At 46.7% G+C, this 2,638-nt stretch overlaps 1 protein-coding gene across 1 annotated transcript; it reads left to right on the top strand.

Moving 5' to 3' along the window:
• The first annotated feature begins 646 nt into the window (after positions 1-646).
• Positions 647-1,890, top strand: LOC134977800 (uncharacterized). The gene is made up of 2 exons (XM_063946515.1): positions 647-1,069; positions 1,152-1,890. The coding sequence occupies exons 1-2, from the start codon at positions 668-670 to the stop codon at positions 1,725-1,727; spliced, it is 978 nt and encodes a 325-aa protein (XP_063802585.1). The 5' UTR covers positions 647-667; the 3' UTR covers positions 1,728-1,890.
• Positions 1,891-2,638: the final 748 nt, after the last annotated feature.

Raw genomic sequence — 2,638 nt, 5'->3', positions numbered from 1 at the left:
TGGGAGGGCGCAAATTTATAGTTTGCAGGGGGGGCGCCGAACACCCTAGCACCGGCCCTGGGTGGAGGGCTGGGTAAGTTGATGGTGGGCGAGTTTGTAAGCCATTGGCGGTGGCAGCGGGCATCGGCACAGGGGCAGTAGCGGGCATTGGCTCGGCGGCAGTAGGGGGTCATCGGCAGGATTCGGCGAACATTATGGCTGTAGTGCCTCACCAGCCACTGACCTCGCCACACGCCACTGGAGTGTGGGCTGTATTAACAGCCGGTTGGGGGGGGGGGGGGTTGTTATTAATTATGTTTTTATGAGGCTGTCCTGTGTATCGAGCGATACATATATGGGGGAGTGTGATGCGGCTGGTGATAGCGGTCTAGGAGAAGATGGATGTATCCGTATGATTAGACAGGCTGCTTAATGTGCTTTGAAGCTGTATTAGCAGGCGGGGGGGGGATAGGGGGTGTTACTATATGTTTGTGGTGCTTAAGTGGCTTTACCTGGTTGCAATGTGTGTATAAGCGGCTTTACCTGGCGCAGCGTGTGTATAAGCACCATTTCCTGGCGCAACACGTGTATAAGTGGCATGGTTTTTTTAATGCGAGGGTCAACATATTTTATTAAAGTTTTTCCTTGCTTGTTATTTAAATAGTGTTGTTTTATTTTTCTCACAGCAATGGCTTCTTACATGGACCGGGAGTTCACAACTGGATTCATTGATGTGTATCGGGCCAGCGAATGTCTGTGGAAGGTCCGTAGCAAGGATTTTTCAAACAGACAGAAGAAGGATCAGGCCTACAGACAATTGGTGGAGTACAGCAAAGCCCATAACAGTGATGCTGATCTACTTTGGGCGAAGAAGAAGATAGCAAACTTGCGGACGGTGTTCAAGAAGGAACACACACGCGTGATCGAGTCTCAACGTTCAGGAGCCGGAACTGATGATGTTTACCAGCCGACGCTATGGTATTATGAACAGATGAAGTTCCTTTTGGAGAGAGAGGCGAAATTACATGGACAGGGTAGCCTGGATAAAGAGTCTCCTAAGACGCCAGAGGAAGAGGGGACCCTTAATCCGGTAAGTTAAAACACTTTAAAATGTTCAACTTTATCATTGTTTAATCAACGCCCTAATGTTTTATTTTCTTTTTTTTTTACAGGAATCTACCCCGGAGGTAATGAACACTTCCGCAACAGAGGCAACAGAACTGGAGCTCAGTGGTGAGGAGTCAGCACCATCTCGGTCGACAGCACCACCAAGGCGGAGACAAAAGAATTCATCATTGAGTTCCGATTCTGCATCCTCCAGCACGGTTCAATTTATCCAACGGGCAGAGGAAATGCTTAATAGGCCACCAGACTTCTATCGTCAATTTTCAAACACGATAGAATCTCAGATACGTGTAATGCCCGAAACTGTTTTTAGAACTTTCAGGCGCATAGTATTTGATGTATTGAGAAGGGCCGAGGATAATGACCTATCCGATGACCTGGATCTAATGTCAAATCCTGTGCGGCGCGCACGAAATGCCCCACAGTCCCAGTATCCTTATCCCCAACCATACTATTATCCGCCGGGTAATCCTCCGCCACAGCGCCCTTTTTTTTCGCCGGGACCCCCACCTACACCCACTCTGCCCACTCCTCCCACCAGCACTTTGTCCACTGGATTGTACTCAGCAATGCTGAGTACACAGCTCCCCCCAGAGGACGAGGCTACTTTTTTCAATTATTAAATTATAATTTTTTTTATTAGTTTTTTAGTTTCCGTTGGACAAATTGTTCCATGTTTCCTCGACTCTTTTATGTTGTTCATAGTTACCATAGTGTCGTTTTTTTGTCCTGGACTTTTGAACGTTGGGATATTGGTCATTCTTATCGATGAATCCAGTTGCATAAGTGTTAAAAATTAATATATTTTTATAAGTAAATTATTTTCAAAACAAAAAAGAAGTGTTGTGTATTTTTTATGGTTTATCATTATATTTTTAATTTTTGGGGGAGTTATGATAGGAATGCTGTTGTACCAAATTTGTCCTCACTTATCCCCCCTTAAAAAATTTTTTTTTTAAGGGGAGATAAGTGAGGACAATCCTACCTTCAAGGTACTGTTAAAGGGGACATTTATTACAGAGGGATGCGGTTAAGATCTCTGCGTCGGGTTCCCAATAGCCACAATCCTGACATATTCTCCCCCTGTGGGTGTCCATGACACCCATAGAGGGAGACTAAAAATTTGGCAAGCAAAGCGAGCCACAAGGGGCTTCTTTGCGCTCGAGCCGCTGCCGGCATTCCGGTGGCCGCCATCCCGACGTTGGGATTATGACTGTCGGGATGCCTGCTGCCGGGATATCATACTGATTCCCAGGGCCAGTGCTATGGTGTCTGGCGCCCTCCTGCAAACTGTAAATTTGCGCCCCCTCAGACACAGAGGTGATACAGTGACTGGGACGGAACACAGGGGTGATGGCACACACAGGTATGCCTGACTTGGTTCACACTGTTGGATCCCATTAGTCCTCACTTATCCCCCACAAAAAACGACGCAGTCGTGAAGTGTCCTGGGTATACCTGACCCCAGAGTTCCTCATGGCTACGTTGTTTTTTAATATACATGCAAAACACACACAGGTACATACTCTGACAA

The sequence above is a fragment of the Pseudophryne corroboree genome, chromosome 1, assembly GCF_028390025.1.
Source record: "Pseudophryne corroboree isolate aPseCor3 chromosome 1, aPseCor3.hap2, whole genome shotgun sequence".
Lineage (NCBI taxonomy): Eukaryota > Metazoa > Chordata > Amphibia > Anura > Myobatrachidae > Pseudophryne > Pseudophryne corroboree.
The sequence above is the reverse complement of the archived record's forward strand: the minus strand, read 5'-3'. Positions and strand labels throughout refer to the sequence as shown.

Bases quoted from the DNA above. Each gene is read 5' to 3' on its own strand.
- LOC134977800 (XM_063946515.1), top strand. From the start codon at position 668: ATGGCTTCTTACATGGACCGGGAGTTCACAACTGGATTCATTGATGTG. The intron at 1,070-1,151 runs GTAAGTTAAAAC...TTTTTTTTACAG, and splicing joins AAGAGGGGACCCTTAATCCG to GAATCTACCCCGGAGGTAAT.